At 43.4% G+C, this 23,600-nt stretch overlaps 1 protein-coding gene across 2 annotated transcripts; it reads left to right on the plus strand.

Moving 5' to 3' along the window:
* The first annotated feature begins 3,996 nt into the window (after positions 1-3,996).
* LOC134353308 (interferon-gamma-inducible GTPase 10-like) lies at positions 3,997-22,028 on the plus strand. 2 transcript variants are annotated; one of them, XM_063061343.1, is made up of 3 exons: positions 3,997-4,086; positions 6,282-6,404; positions 20,624-22,028. In XM_063061343.1, exons 2-3 carry the CDS (start codon positions 6,385-6,387, stop codon positions 21,825-21,827), a joined length of 1,224 nt encoding a protein of 407 aa, XP_062917413.1. In that variant the 5' UTR covers positions 3,997-4,086; positions 6,282-6,384; the 3' UTR covers positions 21,828-22,028. The 2 variants fall into 2 exon arrangements, with proteins under 2 accessions (XP_062917413.1, XP_062917414.1); XM_063061344.1 differs by lacking the exon at positions 3,997-4,086 and adding an exon at positions 4,212-4,484.
* Positions 22,029-23,600: the final 1,572 nt, after the last annotated feature.

The raw sequence follows: 23,600 nt of genomic DNA on the forward strand, positions 1-23,600 counted from the left end.
GGTCTCTGGGGCTGATTACCCCAAATCGCGGTGGCCCACGCTAAGGCATTTCCTCGCAACAATCCCATAATGTAAGCTATCTTAGATCTGTCCGTGGCATACGTGGATGGCTGCTGCTCGAACACCAAGGAGCATTGAAGCAGAAAAGCCCGGCACTTCCCAGATCTCCGGCGTAAGGTTTTGGTTCAGGTACATGCGGCTTTCTTAGCGGACGTGCTGTTGACGCCTCGGGCGTCGCCAGTAGAGACTATCTGGGCTGGTCAGACGGAGTTCCCGCAGTCGACGGGGAAAGATGGGTGGATACTCGGTCGACCTGTTCACTGACCTTTCTTACGTTTACTGATAGGGAACGGAGGTTTTCCATGACTTCCTGGAGCAGCCGATCGTGCAAGCCCAATGGGGAGCCCTGGCTGGCGAGGGCTTGTTGTGGAGGATTTGCGTCCGCTGGGTTCATTATGGCCAGTTTGTTTTGTTGCACAGGGCGACTGAGGAGAACCCAAGTGCAGAACACCGGCACGTCGATTGAGTTAGGGATGCTGGCGTAGACGTAGAACAGCAACCCGGACGAATCTTGACAAGGAGACGGGATTTACAGGGACTATCTGGAAACTAGAGCTGACCGTGGAACTAAATTTAGGACTAACGGTTCTAATCGGCCAAGAGAACGAAGTATTACACGAGAATGGACCAACAAACTGGCAACCTGTGTAGTGACGCCATCGTACTTATTTCGCAGTCTCTGATGCAAACCAGGTGTACTGTAATTAAGTAAACTAGCAGCAATTGGAAATCTAATGGCTGAAATTGGGGCATAATCAGGGAGAAAGGAGCGTTAAAGAGGAACAGCCAAACGGAACCATGACACATAGTCCAGCTGTTTTCAGCACCTTTAGATACTCCCTTATATAACTGGATACTGGTATTCCTCACTTGTAGACTCCAGCCAGTTCACATTGGTAAATCACAATCTCCATCAGCATAGGAATACCGCAGGGACGTGTGTATAGCCCCCTGCTATAGTTGCTTTATATCTATGACTGTGTGGCTAAGTACAGTTCCAACACCATGCACAGGTTTGCTGAGGACACCACTGCTGTGGGCTATATCAAAGAGTGGTGATGAGTCAGCACACAGGCTGGAGATTGAAAACTTAGCTGAGTGGTGTAATAATAACAACAACCTCTTACTCAATGTCAAGCAGACCAAGGAACTGATTATAAACCAGAGAGGGGAAGTAGAGGTCCATGAGACAGTAATCATCGGAAGATAAAAAGCAGAGAGTGTCAGTAACTTTAAATTCCAGGGCGTCACTATTCAGAGGACCTGTTCTAAACCCATCATATAAATATTATTGCTGAGAAAACATGATAGGAATCTGTGCAGGTTCCACATGTCATCGAAAACCTTGGCAAACTTCTAAAGATGTGTGGTGCAAAGTGTGCTGACTGGTTGCATTGTGTCCTGGTATGGGAACAGCAATGCCTTTGAGTGGAAAATCCTACAAGAGGTAATGGATTTGGCCTAGTAAATTACAAGTAAAACCCTTCAAACCATTGAGCACATCCACATGAAGTATTGCCATAGAAAAGCAGCTTCCATAATCAAAGATCCTCACCACCCAGGCCATGCTCTTTTCTCACTGCTGCCATCAGGTAGAAGGTACAAGTGCCCCAGCACTCACACCACGAGGTTCAAGAAAGTTACTACCTCTCAACCATCAGGGTCTTGAACAAATGGGGATAGCTATACCCATTTAAGGACTTTTATGTAGTTATTTCATGCTCATTATTTATTGCTATGTTTTTATATCTGCATTTGCAGTTTGTTTACAGTTAACAGTTCCTGATGTTTACAGTTTACAATCACTGTTCTATTGATTTGGTAAGTATGCCTGCAGAAAAAAGAATCTCAGGATTGTATGTGGTGACATGTATGTACTCTGATAAATTTTACTTTGAACTTTGGAAATTAGAGGGGTTGGTGAACTTTCCTGATTGTGTAGGCTGTGTTCTGTGACCAGGAAAAGTTGTGTAAAATATGCATTCCTGGTATTTCGAAACTGCTTGCAGTTTCCACTCCCATGTTGCCAATATAAAGAGTGGTCTGACTGGTGAGAGTTCTCCTGAAGTCAATAATTACCTCCTTGTCTTGGTGACCTTGAGGAAGAGGTTATTATCCTGACACCAGGCCTGGGATTAACATTATGGAGATGGGCTCAGAGATCAAGATGAGGGAGTGGGATAGCTTTGTACCATGTCTGTTTGCAAAAACGTGATGGAATCTGGTCCACCGCCCCCCCCCCCCCAGTAGCCAAGGTGGCATATTGGTGGATTTGGGTAAGATGTCAAGTTGAGATACCATCCACCGCGTATTTATAGAAGTTTGTCTCACTTTATCATGTCTGACGAATCTCACAGAATTTTTTGAGGATGTAACTAGTAGAGTGGATAGGAGAGAACCAGTGGATGTGGTATATTTGGATTTTCAAAAGGCTTTTGACAAGGTCCCACACAGGAGGTTAGTGTGCAAACTTAAGGCACACGGTATTGGGGGTAAGGTATTGGTGTGGGTGGAGAATTGGTTAGCAGACAGGAAGCAAAGCATGGGAATAAACGGGACCTTTTCAGAATGGCAGGCAGTGACTAGTGGGGCACCACAAGGCCCAGTGCTGGGACCCAAGTTGTTTACAATATATATTAATGACTTGGATGAGGGAATTAAATGCAGCATCTCCAAGTTTGCGGATGACACGAAGCTGGGTGGCAGTGTTAGTTGTGAGGAGGATGCTAAGAGGATGCAGGGTGACTTGGATAGGTTGGGTGAGTGGTCAAATTCATGGCAGATGCAATTTAATGTGGATAAATGTGAAGTTATCCACTTTGGTGGCAAAAATAGGAAAACAGATTGTTATCTGAATGGTGGCCAATTAGGAAAAGGTGAGGTGCAACGAGACCTGGGTGTCATTATACACCAGTCATTGAAAGTGGGCATGCAGGTACAGCAGGCGGTGAAAAAGGCGAATGGTATGCTGGCATTTATAGTGAGAGGATTCGAGTATAGGAGCAGGGAGGTACTACTGCAGTTGTACAAGGCCTTGGTGAGACCACACCTGGAGTATTGTGTGCAGTTTTGGTCCCCTAATCTGAGGAAAGACATCTTTGCCATAGAGGGAGTACAAAGAAGGTTCACCAGATTGATTCCTGGGATGGCAGGACTTTCATATGAAGAAAGACTGGATGAACTGGGCTTGTACTCGTTGGAATTTAGAAGATTGAGGGGGGATCTGATTGAAACGTATAAGATCCTAAAGGGATTGGACAGGCTAGATGCAGGAAGGTTGTTCCCGATGTTGGGGATGTCCAGAACGAGGGGCCACAGTTTGAGGATAGAGGGGAAGCCTTTTAGGACCGAGATTAGGAAAAACTTCTTCACACAGAGAGTGGTGAATCTGTGGAATTCTCTGCCACAGGAAACTGTTGAGGCCAGTTCATTAGCTATATTTAAGAGGGAGTTAGATATGGCCCTTGTGGCTACGGGGGTCAGGGGGAATGGAGGGAAGGCTGGGGCGGGCTTCTGAGTTGGATGATCAGCCATGATCATAATAAATGGCGGTGCAGGCTCGAAGGGCCGAAGGGCCTACTCCTGCACCTATTTTCTATGTTTCTATGTTTCTATGTTTATTTTATATTTATAGAAGACTCTCGCTTGCTATTCTAGCTCCTCATGTTGCCTATCCAACTGAACTAGAGTCAAATCATCCGAAACGTAGCTGGATGTGTAAATTTATTGGCATTCGTGAAAGAGTAATTTGCAGGCATTTAAAAAGGACCGTTCTGTAGGTACACAATATCTGAATGTACTACTCACACACTGAACCAGCAAAATGAAAAGATTAAAGTTACCCGGCAACAAGTGATCTCATGTATATCTTTATTTCTTATTGGATAACACACGCCAATCTGTGCCATCCGTGAGAGATGCACAGTGTAAATGAGAGAGGAAGCACAGAATCTTCAAATCGCAACGGAGTGGCGATCAAAGCGGACATTCACTGACGGAGCCTCCTTGATCGAAGTTCCAGTGCAGGTAGAGACAGTTTGTCATCCAATTTATTACTATTAAAGGATTTTAATCTTATTAGATCGAGATCAATTTGAGAGAACTCCTGTACAGGTGTTACTTTTGTCCTATTTTCTATCCCTTTTATTAGCATGTAGAGATTTTACATCGGGGACCTGCGGGTTTTCGGGTGAAGCTGAAGTGAATAAATAAAGGGTGTTTTCCAGGAAGCGGGAGCTGTCTGAAGCAAATCACGATTCAGAATGACCCAGGGTGTTGCAAACAAGACAGCGGCTTATTGCAAACAGCCCAGAAGACAAGTGAGGGAAACAGCAAGTTCCAGTTTAGGTTTAGATCACTTTTCCAGCCGGTCTGACTATTCCCAGCTCTGAATGAGATGTCACCACACGGCCGCTTAACACAAGGTACAGCGAGACTAACAAAATCCTCCTGACCCGCGGACATTGTGGAGGTGTGGGGGCCCGGGCATTTGCGGGGTCGTCTCAAGTTTCCATACGGACTAGGTGCCTTTGCAGAGATAGACATAGTTCACAGTGGCTGGCTGGGTCTTTCCGAGGACAGTGGCCACGGAAGCTGTAGGAGCCATCTAGCAGATCGTTGCTGACATTTCAAGTGCGACGTTGGTGCTTAAGATGTTATTTAAGAGAAAATATATTCGAGGAGAACGCCAAAGTGCAAAGTGTGAAGCCGTTTTTTCACAAAACGGAGACGTGTAAAACAGAGACATGGGTTTGTTGTGGAAAAAAGCTCATTGAATAGATGGGGAGAGACTCAAATCGGGGGAGGTGGTGATTGGTAATCCCGCAAAGGATAGCTGAGAGCTAAAACACAATGCCCCTGCCTCTCTGATTCTAGTAACGATGGCTACTATCCGGTTAAGCAATGGAATCGCCAAGCATAGAATTCGTTGAGTTTGTGCCTCCAGGTTCTTGTAGCTCCTTCCTGATGGTAGCAATGAGAAGAGGGCATGTCCTGGGTATTGGGGGTCCTTAATGATGGACACCGCTCTTTTGAGACGACGCTCCTTGAAGATGTTCTGCATGCTGGGGAAGCTTGTGCCCATGATGAAGCTGGCTCTTCTGCAGTTAATGTTGACTTTGTGCAGTGGCTGCTCCAGACCGGACGGTGAATCAGCCAGTTAGAAATCTCTCTACGGTGCAACATTGTCTCATTATATTCTCACTTATCAACGCTTTAGCACTGAAAAATCACATCTTCTTGACTTAGTTTAGTATTTTAACATGTGTTTAGTATTTTATTATCTGTAAAGTCAGGATAGAAATTCAATAAATCAGCTTTTAATTTTAATTTAATTGGTTTTTCACAGACATCCGCTTTCGAGAGGAATAACATTTTTCTGTGAATTGATGGGAGTTTGAGTACAAAATGCTATTTTTCCCCAAAGCGTTTTCCATGGTGCTTCCACTCAGATAGTAAGGTGGCACTTTGCAGCACAGGGGTTTCTGTCACTTCACTTCAAGGTGATGACTGATTTATGATGATGTTTGAGAATCCAAAAGACAATTTTGGCCATTTCTATTCACCTTCAGTTCTCTGTTTCCAGACCTTCATGATAGGTCCTTCTTCCTTGGAAGCACAACTGCCCTCAATCTTTCTTCAGGTTGACTAAGGCAAGCTGAGTCAATGCTGTTGCATATTTTCAAGTTGCTTGCATGAAACCAACATTTATGAAGGGATTGTTTGATTTCCCTAACTTCTGTTGATGCCCCTCCTCCCCTTCTTATCCCATTCCTAATTTTTATTTTATTTGTTTCTCTCTTTCCCTCTCTCAATAACTCCTTGCCTGTTCTCCATCTTCCTCTGGTGCTCCCCTCCCCCTTTCTTTCTTCCAAGGCCTGCTGTCCTATGATACTCCCCCTTCTCCAGCCTTGTATCCCTTTTGCCAATCAACTTCCCAGCTCTTGGCTTCATCCCTCCCCCACCTGTCTTCTCCTATCATTTTGGGTCTCTATCCCCCACCTCCCCCAACACTTTCAGATCTCTTACTATCTCTTTTTTCTGTTAGTCCTGATGAAGGGTCTTGACCTGAAACTTTAACTGTACTTCTTCCCATAGATGCTGCCTGGCCTGCTGCATTCCACCAGCATTGTGTGTGTGTTGGTTAACTTATTAAGGGTGATTTGCCTCAGTCTTGGATATGTCTGACATTTAAAAAAAAAACCCTCTGTCATCTCCTCTAGAAGTAGAGAAGCACACAAGAGAAGACAAAAAGGCTCCCCAAGAATCCGATTAAAGCACTGTCATCACTGCATCATTAGACAGGCTTTCCAACAGACATCAGGAATGGGAGGGTCAAGCTCCAGGTAGGTCAGAGATTACGCACCTTGTTTCTTCCCAGCTCTCCTGCATCAACAAAACCTGCCAGAGCAGAAGCCGTACAGTGCTCAGTTTTCTCTTTAGAACAAGGATAACGCTGGCTCTTTGGCAGATTACATCTCCTTTATTTGTTTTTGAGACGTGGGTATTAACGTCAAGAGCATCAGTTATTACATGTTCCTAACAGCCCTTGAGCAGGAGGCTGGGACCTGCCTTCTTGAAGATCTGCATTTTTTGGGAATAGCTCATGATTTCATCAAGGTAGACCAGGTGACATTAAAAGAGCAGTGCTACCTTTCCTCGAAGGCATGATGCATGATGGAGATGAAGGTACATGAGGAAATGTTATCTCATACTAAAGCCCTGGTCCATTATCCTAGTGGACATTTTATTGTAGCATAGCATAAACAGGCAGTATCTTTAAATCTTGTGAGTGGCATTCACTTCATCCTCTATGTGGTACTAGTGGAAAAATGTGACTGTTTTGGGTAGCATATGGTGTACCAGTGCTGCTGGAACTTGATTCATTACAAGAAAGTGGGGTAATCCTGCATGTATATGACCTGCCTCACTGACAGTAGAAGGTCTTTGGGGTGCGAAGAGGTAAGCCACTCACTGGTGGACACTATGCCTTTGACCTCGCTGACTCCTCTTCCAGCCACCGTTTTCATTTTTTCTGGTCTTGTCATATACTTGACCGGCGAGGAATTAACTATGATACTGTTATTGAGTGGCTAGATTCTCCTTCTTTGGAGACTTTTCAGCCTGGTTTACAGCAGAATGAGTATTACCACTGTTTTGATTATCCTATATCTGAATGCTTCCTATCTCTCATATTTTTGTTATTTATACTTCGCATGTTGACTTAAGATACCTGTGAATATTCAGGCCATGAGATTTTTCATAGCTCCAGAACAGTCACCCTTTTATTTCCTTCGGACCTGTATCTTTCACCAGCCCAACAGGTCCCTAGATATCTCATCACCCAAATGATTTATCTGCAACAGACCTTTAGAATGTAAGGGAAAGCAGGTGGCCCGTGGGAAACAGAAATTATCACAAAGAATGTGTAAACTCCACACAGAAAACAGAAAATCAAACCGAGTTCACTGGATGTGTGAGCCAGCTACATAATCTGAAGGACCATGGAGTCACCTCATTATCTGTTGTTGTGTCATTTGCAGATAGGATCAGGTTTAGCTTAATTTTCAATGAAATTGATTTTTGTCCTTCTTCAGCAAACATCATACTTTTGACCCTGTAATGAAAGGAAGGCATTTATGAGGCATTTAAATCAACTCAGTGCCAAGGTCAACAAGCTTATCTGAAACAACCTGCATTTCCGGTTCAATCCTTTACTCTGTTCTGTCTGCAGAAATTGAAATATCCTCTTTGTGGTTTACTGAGCTGCTGCAGTTTCCTCTCATTTCTCAAAACACAAGTTGCAATGTTAGCTGACCAACATATATTTTTTTTATGTGCAGGTTGGTTAAAGGTGAATTAAAGGGTGCCTCAGTTGATAGAGAGGCATAAAAGGAACAATAGGTTGCTGGGAATTAAGTGGAATGAAGGCATTGCTCTGAGGTCCAGTCTACTTAGTGGGATGGATAAGTTGTGATGTTGTAGGAAAGAAGAAGAAAATGCAGAATAAGTGTAGATGCAAAAGAGCAACAAACACACTCATCATTTAGACCAAAAGACATAGGAGCAGAATTAGATCATTTGCACCATCAAATCTGCTGTGCCATTCAATCATAGTGGAATTATTTTTCTTCTCAATGCCATTGTCTTGCTTTCTCCCCATAATCTTGATGCCCTTAGCAATCTGGAATCATTCAACCTCTACTTTAAATGTACCCAACGACATGGCCTCCATAGCCATCTGTGTCAATCTATCGCATCTGGTCTGGATGGAGTATATGGCCGATTACTGATAATCTACGCCAACCAAATGGCAAGTGTATTCATGAATATCTTCAACCTCTTGCTTCAGCAGTATGTGGAACCCACCAGCTTCAAGTAGGCTTCAATCGTACCAGTGCCCACGAAGATCGTGGTAATCTAAATCACTAGTGCAAGTGGCACTTTCATCCAGATTGAAGTGTTTTGAGAGGCTGGGGTTGAAGCATACCAGCTCCTGTCTGAATGGTGACTTGGATGCACTCCAATTTGCTTACTGAAGCATCTGGTGTAGACCTGTTGCTATCTCGTTAGCTCTTCACACAACCCTGGTACATTTGAACAGCAAAGATGCATACATCAGGAAGCTCTTTATCGATTACAGCTTGCATTTAACACCATCATCCCCACAAAAATGATCAGTAAACTCCAAAATATAGGCCTCAATACATCTTGGGTAATTGGATCCTGGATTTCTTTACATATAGACCCCAGTTAGATCGGATGGGCAAAAAATATCAGCTCCACACTCTCCATCAGCATAGGAGCACCACAGGGACGTGCACTTAGCCCCCTGCTCTTTACATCTATGACTGTGTGGCTAAGTACAGATTCAACACCATATACACCATATACACCATATACACCCACTGGTGTGGGTGGTACCAAAGGGACTGATGAACCTGCACACAGGAGGGAGATTGAAAACTTGGAAAAGTGGTGTAATAACAACAACTTAAAGTAAATAAGATCAAGGAACTGATTGTAAACTTCAGGAGAGGGAAACCAGAGGTGCATAAGCCAGTAATCATCGAAGGATCAGAGGCAGAGAGGTTCAGTAACTGTAAATTCCTGGTTGTCACTATCTCAGGGGACCCATCATATAAATATTATTGCAAAGAAAGCCAACAGTGCCTGTGCTTCTACATGAGTTTGTGCAGGTTCTACATGTCATGGAAAACCTTATCAGCCTTCTATAGATGTGTGGTGGAATGTGTGTCTATTGTCTGCATTAAGGCCCTGGTATGGGCACACCAATGCCTTTGAGCAGAAAGTACTACAAAAGGTAATGGATTAAGCCCAGTACATCACAGGTAAAGCTTTCCCAACTGTTGAGCACATTCTGCATGAAATATTACCATAGGAAAGCAGCATCCATCAACAAAGATCCTCACCACCCAGGCCATGCTCTTTTATTGCTGCTGCCATCAGGTAGAATGTACAGCTGCCTCAGGAATCACAACACCAGGTTCAAGAACAGTTACTACTCCTCAACCATCAGGCCCAGAGAAAAAGAATCTCAGGGTTGTATGTGCTGACATGTATGTACTCTGATAATAAATTTTACTTTGAACGTTGAACAATCCCATAGTTTCACCATGCTCTGGCTAAAGAAATTCTTCATCACTGTTCTAAAGGGTCACCCTTGTATTCTGAGGCTGTGATCTCTGGAATTTGACACTCTTACTATTGGAAACATCCTGTCCACTCTCAATAGGTATTTGAATATTTGGCAAGTTTAAGTAAGATTCCCCACCTCCACCCCATTCTTCTGATCTCTGGTGAATACAGGCCCAGAGCTACCAACCATTTCTCACATTAACTCTCTCATTTCTTGGGACATTATTGTGAATATCCTCTGGTCCCTCCGCAATACTAGCATATCCTTTCATAGATTTGGGGACCAAAAATGCGCACAATACTCCAAGTGTGAGGCTGTACAATGCCTTATAAAGCCTCCACATCTCATCCTTCCTAAAATATTCTAGTCCGCTTGAAATGACTGCTAACATTGCATTTATCTTCCTTACCTCTGACTCATCCTTCTAGTTAACCTTCAGGGAATTCTACCCAAAGACATCCAAGTCTGTTTGCACCTATGATTTAAAATTTGTTCCACATTTATTAAATAATTTACTTTTATTCCTTCCACCAAAATACATGGCCATACATTTCACTGCACTGCATTCCATCTGCCACTTTTTGCACATTTCCCAAATCAGTCCAAGTCCTTCTGCAGACTCCATGCTTCCTCAACACTATCTGCCTGTCCACCTATCTCTGTATTGTCCACAAATTTGGCCACAAAGCCAGTTACATCATTCACATGATTGACATTTAGCCTGACAAATAATGGACCGAACACTGACCCTCTATGGAATGCTAATAGTGTTACGTACCCTGTAACTGGGTTGCCAAACCAGCAGAAATGGACCACTTAGTTGGAGTCTGGATCACTGGAACTAAGAAAGTTTTATTAAAGAAATAAGTGACACAGTACTCTAATCGTAAGGATATAAATGCAACAGGTTAGCAATGGTAAAACACACATGTACACAGAACTAGGATAATAGGAATCAATCAAGCTCTATCGCAGTCTAAGGGTAAAATGATCAGTCTCAAGTGACGCAGAGTTCAGTTCAGCTGAGTACAGTTCGCATTAATCGCTGTTGTGCCATTGGAGAGAGAGAGAGCGAATATGCAAATTTCTGATTCAAACAGACCTTTGATGTTCCTCGCAGTTAGCTTTCGGGCGAGCCCTTTTACTATCTTCTGAGGTCACCGACTGTGACCCCTCCGTTCCGGATACGACTGTTCTTCCACGGTGAACCCGGCACCCAGGCAAGGGCGGACACACACACCAGGTTCCCGCTGATCGTACCTTTTCACCCTGTGCATCTATGGTCGGTCCCTCGACCAGACCTCCAAACTCTCACCAACTTGTGGTGGCACACCGCACTTCCAGGGTCTCGTTATCTCATGATCTCGTGGTGTCTCTCTTGCCTTAGCAAACATGCTCTTTTTATCCCCCTGCTGGGGTATCGCCTGTCCATCAAACTTCAAACAGTTCAGGTTCAAAGCAACCGGTCAGTCAATACTCGGAACTATGTCCCTTTTCATTAATCTCTCTCGTCTTTCATTAACATTTTGAATGCTTCTCCCTTTTGTCTCTCTTATCTCTCTCATCAGCATCAATCTTCTGATAACTTGGTTTTTTGTCACAATAGTCACTGGCAGCCCATCAAAGAAGGAACAAAGAACTGATTTTTCAGGGTGAAATGCTTCATCAGGATGGATGATGAGTCGCGGTTTGAAATATCAGCTCTTTATTGCTATCCATAGATACGTACTGCCTGACCTGCTGAGCACTTCCAGCATTTTAAATGTGTTAACTTTGTTCCCACTCTTTGCTTCCTGCCAGTCAGCCAATCTTCTATTCATGCTGACACCCTTTTGGAATCTTATCTTCATTCCAGCCAAGGCGCAGCACTTTCTGAAAATTAAGTAAACAACAACTATTGTCTTTCCTTCGACTCTCCTGCCTGCTACTTCCTCAAAGAATTCCAACAGATTTGTTGGCAAGATTTCCATATCAATATCTGACTATTTTGTCATGTGCCCCCAACTGCCCTGAATCCTCATCCTTAATAATGGACACTAATGTCGTGCCAAGCACTGCAGTCAAGCTAGCTGACCCATAATTTCAGGCCTTTTGCCTCCCTAAGTTCTGCAAGAGTGAAGCAAAATTTGAAATTGTCCAGTTCTCTGGAATTATTCCAGAGACCAGTGATTCTTGAAGGATCCCTGCCATTGCTTCCACAATCTCTTTAGCTACTCTTTTAGAACCCTGGGGTGTAGACCATCTAAACAGGTGACTTATCTACCTTCAGACTTTCCAGCTTCCCAAGCACTTTCTCCTTAGTGATAGCAATAACTTCCTCTGCCCAACACTCTTGAATTTCTAGTATGCTGCTGGTGTCTTCTATAGAGAAGACTGTTACAAAATACTTATTCAGTTCATCTGCCATTTCTCCGTCCACATTACTACTTAACCAGTGTCAATTTTCAGCAGACCAGCAGACTGTCACTTACTATTTATATCTGGGGAGTGGGGAAAGCTTTTGCTTTTCTTTTATATTATTTGCTAGCTTACCTTCATACATATCATTTCTCTTGTTAATGTTTTTATCAGCTTCCCAACCCTCTAACTTCCCAGTAAAGTTTGCTACTTGTATGTCCTCTATATTGCTTTAATGCTGTCCTGACTTCCCTTGTTACCATGGTTGTCTCATCGTCCCTTGAGAATGCTTCTTCTTTGGGATGAACCGATCCTGTGGCTTCAGAATTGGCTGCCAACGATTAATGGTATTCTGCAGGGGTCTGTGTTGGGACCACTTGTTTTTACGTTATACGTTAATAACTTGGATGATGAAATTGATGGTTTTAAGCGCAGGTTTCAAGAAAATATGAAGGCAGGCAGAGGGACAGGTAGTGTTGAGGAAGCAGGGAGGCTGGAGAAGTACTTCAACAGATAAGAAGAATGTGCAAAGAACTGATAAAAATAAAGTGTCAGGAAGTGTATGATCATGCACTTTGGTAGAAGAAATAAATGTATAGGTCATTTTCAAAACGTGGAGAAAATCCAAATATTCAAGATGCAAATGGATTTGGGAGCCCTCATTCAGGATTTCCTAAAGGTTAATTTGTAGGCTGGGCGATCTGGAAGACCGTGTAAGGAATCTGGAGCAGCAGCTGGATGACCTTCGACTCATAAGGGAGAATGAGGCAGTCATAGATAAGAGCTACAGGGAGGTAGTCACACCTAGGCTGTCGGAAGCAGGTCGTTGGGTGACAGTCAGAGGGAGGAAAGCGAAGGTGAGCAGACAGTTAGTGCAGAGCACCCCTGTAGCCATTCCCCTGAATAATAAGTTTACCGTCCTGGATACTGTTGGCGGGGATGACCGACCAGGTGTGAGCCACGGTGGCAGGGCCTCCGTCACTGAGTCTGACCCAGTGGTGCAGAAGGGTGGGACGGAGAAGAGGAGACCTGTAGTCATTGGAGACTCTATAGTCAGGGGAGCAGACAGGAGATTTTGTGGACATGAGAAGGACACCCGCATGGTTTGTTGCCTCCCGGGTGCTAGGGCTCGGGATGTCTCTGACCGGGTGCACGACATCCTGGTACGAGAGGGAAAGCAACTAGAAGTCGTGATACATGTAGGGACCAACGACATAAGCAGGAAGAGAGATGAGGTCCTGAAGTGTGAGTTTCGGGAATTAGGCAGAAGGCTGAAGAAAAGGACCTTCTCAGGAGTGCTACGTGACAGTGATGGTAAGAATTGGAGGAGATGGCAGTTGAATGCGTGGCTGAGGAGTTGGTGCAGGGGGCAGTGTTTTAGATTTTTGGATCATTGGGATCTCTTCTGGGGAAGGTGGGACCTGTACAGATTGGATGGGTTGCACCTGAACTCGAGGGGGAGCAATATCCTTGCAGGTAGGTTTGCTAGCATGGTTCGGGAGGGTTTAAACTAATTTGCAAGGGGGATGGGACCCAGAGCGATAGAACGGTGAAAGAAGTGCATGGAGTAAAGCCAGATCTAACATGTAGAGAGGCTTTGAGGAAAGAGAAGCAGAATAAATGGTGTAAAGACAGTAAGGTAGAAGGGCTAAAGTGTGTGTACCTCAATGCAAGAAGCATCAGGAACAAAGCTGATGAACTGAGAGCTTGGATACATACATGGAATTATGATGTAGTGGCCATTACAGAGACTTGGCTGGCACCAGTGCAGGAATGGATTCTCAATATTCCTGGATTTTAGTGCTTTAAAAAGGATAGACAGGGTGGAAAAAGGAGTGGAGGGGTGGCATTACTGGACAGGGATACTATTACAGCTACAGAAAGGGTGGGTAATGTAGCAGGATCCTCTTTTGAGTCAGTATGGGTGGAGGTCAGGAACAGGAAGGGAACAGTTATTCCGATGAGGGTATTTTATAGCCCCCTGGTAGCAGCAGAGATACAGAGGAGCAGATTGGGAGGCAGATTTTGGAAAGGTGCAAAAATAACAGGGTTGTTATCATGGGTGACTTTAACTTCCCCAATATTGATTGGCACCTGATTAGTTCCAAGGGTTTAGATGGGGCAGAGTTTGTTAAGTGTGTCCAGGATGGATTCCTGTCACAGTAAGTGGACAGGCCTACTAGGGGGAATGCCATTCTAGATCTAGTACTTGGTAGTAAACCGGGTCAGCTCACAGATCTCTCAGTGGGTGAGCATCTGGGGGACAGTGACCACCGCTCCCTGGCCTTTAGCATTATCATGGAAAAGGATAGAATCAAAGAGGACAGGAAAATCTTTAATTGGGGAAGGGCAAATTATGAGGCTATAAGGCTAGAACTTGCGGATGTGAGTTGGGATGATGTTTTTGCAGGGAAATGTACTATGGACATGTGGTCAATGTTTAGGGATCTCTTGCAGAATGTTAGGGATAAATTTGTCCCGGTGAGGAAGATAAAGAATGGTAGGGTGAAGGAACCATAGGTGACAAGTGAGGTGGAGAATTTAGTCAGGTGGAAGAAGGCAGCATACATGAGGTTTAGGAAGCAAGGATCAGATGAGTCTATTGAGGAATATAGGGAAGCAAGAAAGGAGCTTAAGAAGGGGCTGGGAAGAGCAAGAAGGGGATATGAGAAGGCCTTGGCGAGTAGGGTAAAGGAAAACCTCAAGGCACTCTTGAACTATGTGAAGAAGAAAAGGATGACAGGAGTGAAGGTAGGACCGATTAGAGATAAAGGTGGGAAGACGTTCCTGGAGGCTGTGGAAGTGAGCGAGGTCCTCAATGAATACTTCTCTTCGGTATTCACCAATGAGAGGGAACTCGGTGATGGTGAGGACAATATGAGTTAGGTAGATGTTCTGGAGCATGTTGATATTAAGTGAGAGGAGGTGTTGGAGTTGTTAAAATACATTAGGACGGATAAGTCCCTGGGGTCAGATGAAATATTCCCCAGGCTGCTCCACGGGGTGAGGGAAGAGATTGCTGAGCCTCTGGCTAGGATCTTTATGTCCTCGTTGTCCACGGGAATGGTACCGGAGGATTGGAGGGAGGCGAATATTGTCCCCTTGTTCAAAAAAAGTAGTAGGGATAATCCAGGTAATTATAGACCAGTGAGCCTTACATCTGTGGTGGGAAACCTGTTGGAAAAGATTCTTAGAGATATGATCTCTGGGCATTTAGAGAACCATGGTCTGATCAGGGACAGTCAGCATGGCTTCGTGAAGGGCAGATATTGTCTAACAAGCCTGATAGAGCTCTTTGAGGAGGTGACCAGGCATATAGATGAGGGTAGTGCAGTGGATATGATCTATATGGATTTTTGTAAGGCATTTGACAAGGTTCCACATAGTAGGCTTATTCAGAAAGTCAGAAGGCATGGGATCCTGGGAATTTTGGCCAGGTGGATTCAGAATTGGCTTGCCTGCAGAAGGCAGAGGGTCGTGGTGGAGGGAGTACATTCAGATTGAAGGATTGTGACTAGTGGTGTCCCACAAAGATCTGTTCTGGGACCTCTCCGTGATTTTTATTAATGACCTGGATGTGGGGGTAGAAGGGTGGTTTGGCAAGTTTGCAGAAGACACAAAGATTGGTGGTGTTGTAGATAGTGTGGAGGATTTTCAAAGATTGCAGAGAGACATTGATAGGATGCAGAAGTGGGCTGAGAAGTGGCAGATGGAGTTCAACCCGGAGAAGTGTGAGGTGGTACACTTTGGAAGGACAGACTCCAAGGCAGAGTACAAAGCAAATGGCAGGATACTTGGTAGTGTGGAGGAGCAGAGGGATCGGGGGGTACATGTCCACAGATCCCTGAAAGTTGCCTCACAGGTAGATAGTGTAGTTAAGAAATGTTATGGGGTGTTAGCTTTCATAAGTCGAGGGATAGAGTTTAAGAGTCGCAATGTAATGATGCAACTCTATAAAACTCTGGTTAGGCCACACTTGGAGTACTCTGTCCAGTTCGGGTCGCCTCACTATTGGAAGGATGTGGAAGCATTGGAAAGGGTACAGAGGAGATTTACCAGAATGCTGCCTGGTTTAGAGAGTATGCATTATGATCAGAGATAAAGGGAGCTATGGCTTTACTCTTTGGAGAGAAGGAGGATGAGAGGAGACATGATAGAGGTGTACAAGATAATAAGAGGAATAGATAGAGTGGATAGCCAGCGCCTCTTCCCCAGGGCACCACTGCTCAATACAAGAGGACATGGCTTTAAGGTAAGGGGTGGGAAGTTCAAGGGGGATATTAGAGGAAGGTTTTTTACTCAGAGAGTGGTTGGTGCGTGGAATGCACTGCCTGAGTCAATGGTGGAGGCAGATACACTCGTGAAGTTTAAGAGACTACTAGACAGGTATATGGAGGAATTTATGGTGGGGGCTTATATGGGAGGCAGGGTTTGAGGGTCGGCACAACATTGTGGGCCGAAGGGCCCGTACTGTGATGTACTATTCTGTGTTTTATGTTAAGGTTGAGTCAGTGGTGGGGAAGGCAAATGCAATGTTAGTATTCATTTTGAGAGGACAAGAATATACAACCAAGGATGTAATACCGAGGCTTTATGAGGCATTGGTGAAGCCTCTCGGTGTATTGTGAGCAGTTTTGGGCCCCTTATTTAAGAAAGGATATGCGAACATTGGAGAGGGTTCAGAGAAGGTCACACGATTGATTCTGAGAAGGAAATGATTATTGCATGAGGAGTGATTGATGGATGTTGGTCAGTACTTGCTGGAATTTAGAAGAATGAGGGTGGATGTCAGTGAAAACAATTGAATATTGAAAGGCTTAGATAAAATAGATCTGGAGAAGAGGTATCCTATGGTGGTAGGGTCTAGGCCAGGTGTAAGCAACCTACAGCCTGCAGGCAATATCCAGACCGCAAAGGTGTTTTGAGCGGCCTGTGAGTAAATATTGGGATACTATGCTTATCCGGCCCGTGAGTGTTTTTTTCCTTATTCTGAGTGCTTCACGCGACAACACTGGACATGCATGGCATCTTGTTACACTGGCCCCAGGTTCCATTTTGTTCCAAACCAAACACTGGTACATAGGAATGACGGGCAGGCAGACTACCCTATTAATATATATCAGATACTCTCCGTGCACGTGCAGGATTTCAGACGGGATCGTTCAAATATGTAAACAGAAACAGCATCACTGTGTTTTAACAAGAAATCCACACTAAGTATCCAGATATTTACATGTGCTACGATACTTGTTGAATAACTCACGTTTCGAAATAAAATCTAAGAGAAAATTTCTAATGGCAATGAATGCAAAACGCAGGAAGGTAGACACTGAGTGCTGAAATTTCCTGGACACTAGATTACTTCCTCATCGAGCAAGCTAGGAAATCTTTTTGTCTCACTTGCCTAGAAAATGTTGCTGTGAAGAAGGTGGCAAATATCAGGCGACATTACGAGACCTGCCATAGTGGAAATTTTAACAAGTTTACTGGGCAAGCAAGGAAAGATGAAGTTGAGCGAATGAAGGCTAGTTTCTGAAAACAAACATTATTTTTTGCCAAGAAAAACAGTGAAAATTAAGGAAATACCTGTGACAGCTATGAAGTCTCAAAGCAGAAAAGATGATGCCTTTTACAGATGGAGAGTTTGTCAAAGAAGTCTACTGGCAGTGGTAGATATTGTTTGTCCTGAAAAGAAATCTTTATTTGCATCTATCAGCCTGCCAGCAACAACAATCTCATGGTGAATTGAAGAAATGTCAGCAGATGTTAAGTTGTTTAAGGGATGCCTGCAACAAATTGCATTTTTTTTTCAATTGCACTTGGTGAGAGCACAGACTTGAGACATTGCTCAACTTGCAGTGTTTGTGCGAGGAGTGACGGCAACTTTTCAAATTTTTGAAGAGTTTATTCAATTCCTTCCTATGAAGGACACGGTTACTGGAGCAGACATTTTTGAAGCTTTGTTGAAAATGATGTCAGAAATGAAACTTAATGTGTCGAAGCTAATTGGCATCACAACTGATGGGGCACCAGCAATGGTAGCGACAGAAAAAAGGCATCATCACATTGCTGCAAGGGCAAATGGAAAACCTTGGAATCACGCAGAAACTGGTTAAAATACATTGCATTATCCATCAAGAGACACTATGTGCCAAGTCTTTGAAATTAAAGGATGTTATGGACATTGTTGTGAAGGCAGTGAATCTGATCCTATCTCGTGGATTGAATCATTGCCCATTTCAGCAGTTTTTGTTGGATACAGAGGCAGAATATGGGGACCTGGCTTATTTCTGCAATGTATGCTGGCTTAGCCGAGGGTGAATGCTGGAAAGTGTATTTGCATTGCATGAAGAGGTGGCAATATTCCATGAAAGCTTCACATTTTCGTGATCCTGATTGGCTTGCAACCTTGGCATTTCTTGTGGACATTACATCTCATTTAATTAGCCTGAATTTACAACTTCAAGGAAAAAAACAGCTGATACATGAGATGTAAGGTCATATTGTGGCCTTTGAAAGAAAGCTGCAATTGTGGGAGTACCAGCTTCAAAATGGAAATTGTGCACATTTCCCCACTTTTCAAAAAAGTAAAGCACAAGATCCAGGCCTTTTTGTGAATATGGTCCAAGAATTGAGAAGTTTTCATCTCATTTTGCTGATTTTCACTTGCATGCAAATGAGTTCAAGCTGTTTGCTACTCCATTTGAAGTGGAAGTGGACACTGCATTAGAAATTTTTCCAAATGGAATTGATTGAGATGCAGTGTGATGACATATTGAGATCAAAATTTCATTCTGAAGATGTGTCAGTGCTTGATTTCTATAGAAAATATACTCATCCAAGTGGGAAGTATCCTAACTTAGTGGACCATACAAAAAAGATGGCATCATTCTTCGGCAGCATTTATCTGTGTGAGCAATTATTCTCAAAAATGAAGCACACCAAGAACCATTTGAGAACAAGATTGACTGATGTCCAACTGGATAATGTCTCGCTCTTGGCATCAGCAAGTCTGACACCCAATATTGAGAAGCTTTCAAGCAACAAACAGCATCAAGTTTCACATTGATTTATCAACTGTTTGTGTTAAAATTTTCCTTTTTATTATACTCAATTTACCACCATTCAATGCATCAATTAAATATTTTATGTTTAAAGATACTTTGTGTTCTGTTAATAGATTCAATAGATGCCCTAATTGAAATAAATTGCAACTAAACTGAGTTCTTTGATTACTAATTGGTATCCTTGGTTAAGCACAAATGATTTTCTAGTATGTGTTATTTATTAATTTGAGGCAAGACATAACTAGATGTATTTAAATGGATAATTCCAATATTTCAAGTTTTTATGACATTTATCTGGCCCACCGGCTGCTCATTAATATACGATCTGGCCCACAGAGGCAAAAAGGTTGCCGACCCCTGCTCTAGGCCAAAGGGCATAGTCTCAGAATAGAGAGACATTCATTTAAAATGTAGATAAGGAGAAATTTCTTTAGCCAGAATGTGGTGAATCTGTAGATTTCATTGCCACAGGTGTCAGTGGATATATTATTGGGTGTATTTGAGGCAGAGATTGATAGGTTCTTTATTAGTCAGGGCATGGAAGTTGTGGGGAGAAGGCAGGAGAATGAAGTTGGGAAGGAAGTAGATTAGCCGTGATGAAATGGCAGAGCAGATTAGACAGGCAGAATGGCCTAATTCAGCTCCTGTCTTATGGTCTATTTATTCCCAAGATCTCCAGCCATTGCTCATCTATCATCCCTGCTAGTGTTCCCTTCCAATGAGCTTCTCAATAGCAAGGTCCACTGCTTTGATGTTTTAGTGTAGACAGATTTGGTGGTCATTGACCATACTAGATTTGACACACTTCAGCAATATTTCATCTTGTTGGGTAGATGCCTGCATTTAAAGAGTTAGTTATAGAGCACATGATTTTTGTACTATATCCTGGAAGTCTCATGGTCCCATAGCCTTTATGTTTAAGTATTGCAGCTTCTATTGGTTGGTATCACAGACTGAACTGAAGTGTCTGAATCCGGGTTCTGTAGTGCCACAGACCTAGATATTGAACAACATGCTTGTGACTACTTCAGCTATGTCTTTAGCACTCACGATGTTGAGAATGGGCATGTTCTTGGAAACTGTTCCTCTCTTGATCTCCTCCAACCATTTGACTGTGCAGAATCATTCAGAACTGCATGTGCTGAAACTATGTCTTTGACTGTGGTGGGGCTTATCAATGACTGAAGCATTTCAGGTCTGAAATGAGCCATTCCTATTCCCATTGATACTGCAGATAGAACGCATCATCTGCATAGGAACCTCTGACAACCACTCCTCTTCTGCACCCATTATCTTTAACCATGACCCAAACACTGCTTCTACAGAAGGACCATTATGTTACCAGTGAAACCTTTCCCAGAGTGTTACATGTGAATGATGTGACATGCAATATAAATAGTTGTTTCAATTGAGAACTTTAATGGAACATATTTTCTTTCAGTGAACAGGTGGCAGAGACTGAGAGCTCCTCATTCTTCACACAGGAAGAACTGAGCAAACTGACGTCTGATTTTGAAACAGCTGGGGTGGAAAGTGTTAAACCACTGATAAAGAAGAAAATAACTGAGCTGAACAAAACAGAGCTTAACATCGCAGTGACAGGAGAAACAGGTACAGGAAAATCCACCTTCATCAATGCCATGAGAGGACTTCTGAGCACTGATCCGAGAGCAGCTAAATCTGGGACGACAGAAACAACAACAGAGCCAACCGGGTACTCACATCCCACTCTGCTCAATGTTCACTATTGGGACCTGCCAGGGATTGGATCTACGCGATTCACAGCAGCTAAATATCTCACAGAAATGCAATTCAAAAAATATGACTTATTTATCATCATCTCCACTACTCGATTCAAAGAAAATGACATGAAACTTGCCAGAGAGATTAAACGGCTGGGGAAAAGATTCTATTTTGTCCGCTCTAAGATTGAAGTTGATCTTGATTCCATGAGGGAAGAAAATCCGTCTTTTAATGAAGAAGAAGAAGAGCTAGATAAGATTCGGAGGGACTGTGTGCAGAAGTTGAAAGAGGCAGAGATTCTGAGTCCAAAAGTGTTCCTGATTTCCAGTTTCAAAAAGGAGAAGTTTGATTTCAATCAGTTAAATGAAGAACTTGAACGTGATCTAAAGAATGTAAAGAAAATGATATTTGTCCTGGCGCTTCCAAATCTAAGTGTCAAGATCATCCAGAAGAAACATGAGATTCTGAATAAACATATCTGGATGTTTGCAACACTCTCTGGGGAATTGGGAACAGTCCCAGATTCCAACTTCTCTCTCAGTAGTGATAATGATGTGTTAATTGACGCCATTGTCCATTTCCAGAAAAGCTTGGGTCTGGATGATGCTTCTCTTCAGAGACTGGCTGAGAAAGCAGGAATACCTCTGGAAGGGCTGAAGGCAACAGTACAAACACCACTGCTGGGGGAAATAACCACAGATGCAATTATGAAGTTAAATTACGGTGCTGCTGTTGTTGCCATTTCTGCCCTGGAATTCGCTGTCGAATTAAACCCAATCCTTGGCTCCATTTTTAGGAAAGACTCCTCATTTCTCATGATGTACAACATACTGCGTGCTGCACTGAAGGATCTTACAGCGTCTGCAGAGATAGTAGTGAAAGTTGCCTGTGAAACTGATTAACTGAGCTGTACAAACATCTATCAATCAGTTTATATCATGCTGTGGTTAATAATTTGATGTCATATAACACCAAATCCTACTGTAATTCTACTCGATAATGTTCACTTCTACTGTATTAATTCCTGAAAATATTTCTCATTAAACTATATCTGCCTTCAGAAATGTAAGCAAAGGATGTACCCAATAAAAATTGGCCTGTTGAAGACACAGCTGGTTGGGTTGCTATACAGTAATCAGGAGCACATTGCATTATACAGCCAATTACCTGACTAAAAATATAACTGCACAGGCTAAAATGATAGTTGATACTTGGGTGCAGCGTATAAATGTATACATCAATTGAGAACGCTTGCTAAATTTCACTTACCTTCAAGAGAACCTCCGAATAATAATTTTAAAAAATCGTTACAGACCTTGGCCCAAGGCATGTGGTAAGAGCTGGGATCAACAAAGGCCTTGCACATTTAGATCTCATTTAAACTAGTCAAACAGTGGTTGATAATTCTCCCTTCTGCAGGTTCTGGTAGTTTCGTATGAGCACTTCTGCTTGGCGTCTAATACACATACAGCACAGCAAGTCAGAGTTATTCTAAAACACCAAAAAAAAATTGCAGATGTTGGCAATCCAGGCAACATACAGAATGCTGGAGGAACTCAGCAGACTAGGCAGCATCTATGGAAAAGAGTAAACAATTGAGTTTACTGAAGAGTTTCAGGCTGAGGCTGAATGAGGTGTGATAGTGTGGAAAAATGCAAAAGCTGGAAATCCAATGCAAAACCAGAAACAGATAGATCTTCTCAGCAGGTCAAGCAGAAGACAGAGGAAAGATTCAGAGCAAGAAGGCTGCAGGTGAATGGCTGAGGATTTCCGGAGCAAAGGCATTTTTACTACTCGGGATAAAAGAGAGGCAAGACTGCGCAGGCGCGTGACATCAGCCAGTAGAGCGGGAAAAGTAAAAAAAAAAGACCGCCATATCCAGCAGGTAGTGGAGTGAGATGTAGCAGAATGATAGGGCTTTGGCTCAAGAGGCTTAGACAGTAATAAGGCAAGATAGGTTTACCTGTATTATTTGCCGAAAGGAGGAAGTATGTGTGTGAGGCTGTTTTTCTGTGCTTGGTGTCAGATGTGTGAGGTCCTGGAGTCAACCAGCCTCCTGGACGGTCATATCTGCACCCGGTGTGTCGAGCTGCAACTCCTAAGGGACCGCGTTAGGGAACTGGAGATGCAGCTCGATGACCTTCGTCTGGTCAGGGAGAACGAGGAGAAGATAGAAAGCAGTTATAGGCAGGTAGTAACACCGGGGCCAGGGGAGACAGACAAGTGGGTCACAGTCAGGGGGGGGAAGGGGAAGAGTAAGGTACTAGAGAGTACCCCTGTGGCTGTACCCCTGAACAATAAGTACTCCTGTTTGAGTACCGTTGGTGGGGACAGCCTACCTGGGGGAAACAACAGTGGCTGTGCCTCTGGCACAGACTCTGGCCCTGTGGCTCAGAAGGGTAGGGAAAGGAAGAAGAAGGCAGTATTGATAAGGGATGCTATAGTTAGTGGGTTAGACAAGCGATTCTGTGGACACAGAAAAGAAACTCGGATGGTAGTTTGCCTCCCAGGTGCTAGGGTCCAGAATGTTTCAGATCACGTCCAAGATATCCTGCAGTAGGAGGGAGAACAGCCAGAGGTCGTGGTACATATTGGTACCAATGACATAGGTAGGAAAAGGAAAGAAGTCCTGAAAAAAGACTTCAGGGAGCTAGGAAGGAAGTTTTTTTTTATGA

This window comes from Mobula hypostoma, chromosome 10 (assembly GCF_963921235.1).
Source record: "Mobula hypostoma chromosome 10, sMobHyp1.1, whole genome shotgun sequence".
Classification (NCBI taxonomy): Eukaryota; Metazoa; Chordata; class Chondrichthyes; order Myliobatiformes; family Myliobatidae; genus Mobula; species Mobula hypostoma.